Source organism: Piliocolobus tephrosceles, unplaced genomic scaffold, assembly GCF_002776525.5.
Source record: "Piliocolobus tephrosceles isolate RC106 unplaced genomic scaffold, ASM277652v3 unscaffolded_6952, whole genome shotgun sequence".
NCBI lineage: Eukaryota > Metazoa > Chordata > Mammalia > Primates > Cercopithecidae > Piliocolobus > Piliocolobus tephrosceles.
The window spans coordinates 7,911-8,913 of NW_022334221.1; the positions used below are offsets into that span (position 1 = coordinate 7,911).

The window sequence follows — 1,003 nt, forward strand, 5'->3', positions numbered from 1 at the left end:
AGGATACCTTTTCCAAGGGCCTGCTGGCTGACTTCTCACAGTGTTGGCCAGAATGAGGTAACGGTTCATTTACTAAGAGGCTTGGGATAATCCTAACTGGTTTAGAGGATTCAACATCCGGGACAGAATGATCACCAGTGGGGACACTATCCCCAGGTTACTACAGGAAGGACTCTATCTTAGATGTTTTATAATGCAGGAGTCAACATCAGTCACTGAATGGCAGGGGATATCGCTTCTGAACAAGATATGGACCACGTTTACAGGACCAGGGAGGGAAAGGTGCCATATTCATTCAGACTCTTTCTTTTTCAATAGTGTCTGACATTTATTGGAAATATGGTAAATACTTTTCTCCAGGTAGTATATAGGAGTTGAGCAGAAGAAACAAGTTATTTTGTTGATCAAAAAGCACCTGAGAAAATGCTGCAAATTCAGAAGAGAAATGGAATATGGGCAAAAGTAAGTGGTCCACAAGAGAAAATGAGAGACTCGATTTGGCTGCCAGGCACAACTGAGCCCTGTCAGCCATGTGGCAGGAGCACAAAAAGTCTCTGGGATTGGGGAGGAAATGGGTCTCTCTGAAGGTAACAGGCCCCCTGAGGGGCAGCCAGCTGTCTGGATCATTGTCCAGGGGTTGTGGCCAGCCCAGATACCTCCGAGGTGAGTCCAGATCACTAGAAGCAGCAGTCTGTCAGTGGGATGCGATGGACGGCGATGGCAGTAGCGCAGGTCTGTGGGCAGAATGATGTAGTCGGCTGGCAGTCTGGTGGGGAGGAGGGGGGCTGGCAGCGGCGGCTGTGAGTGGTCTGTCCAGTGTGTAACAGGAGCCCAGCTTTGTGCAGCTGGAGCGCAGGACGGTGTCCAAATGTGCATGGGAGGGGCTGGGCTGGCACAAGAGGGTGGAGGCAGCCCGCTCCAGAGTGAGGCCCAGGGGCGGCAGCAGGAGCCTGGAACGCTATTCCTGGAACAAAGGCAAGCACTACGCGGGAGGGGACAGGAG

At 51.8% G+C, this 1,003-nt stretch overlaps 1 protein-coding gene across 1 annotated transcript; it reads right to left on the reverse strand.

Moving 5' to 3' along the window:
* Window positions 1–291: 291 nt before the first annotated feature.
* Window positions 292–997, reverse strand: LOC111531568 (CAAX box protein 1). Its single transcript, XM_023198855.2, has one exon. It carries the CDS (start codon window positions 874–876, stop codon window positions 292–294), a length of 585 nt encoding a protein of 194 aa, XP_023054623.2. The 5' UTR covers window positions 877–997.
* Window positions 998–1,003: the final 6 nt, after the last annotated feature.

Excerpts from the sequence above, each read along its gene's own strand:
- LOC111531568 (XM_023198855.2), bottom strand. The coding sequence starts at position 876 with ATGCACATTTGGACACCGTCCTGCGCTCCAGCTGCACAAAGCTGGGCT.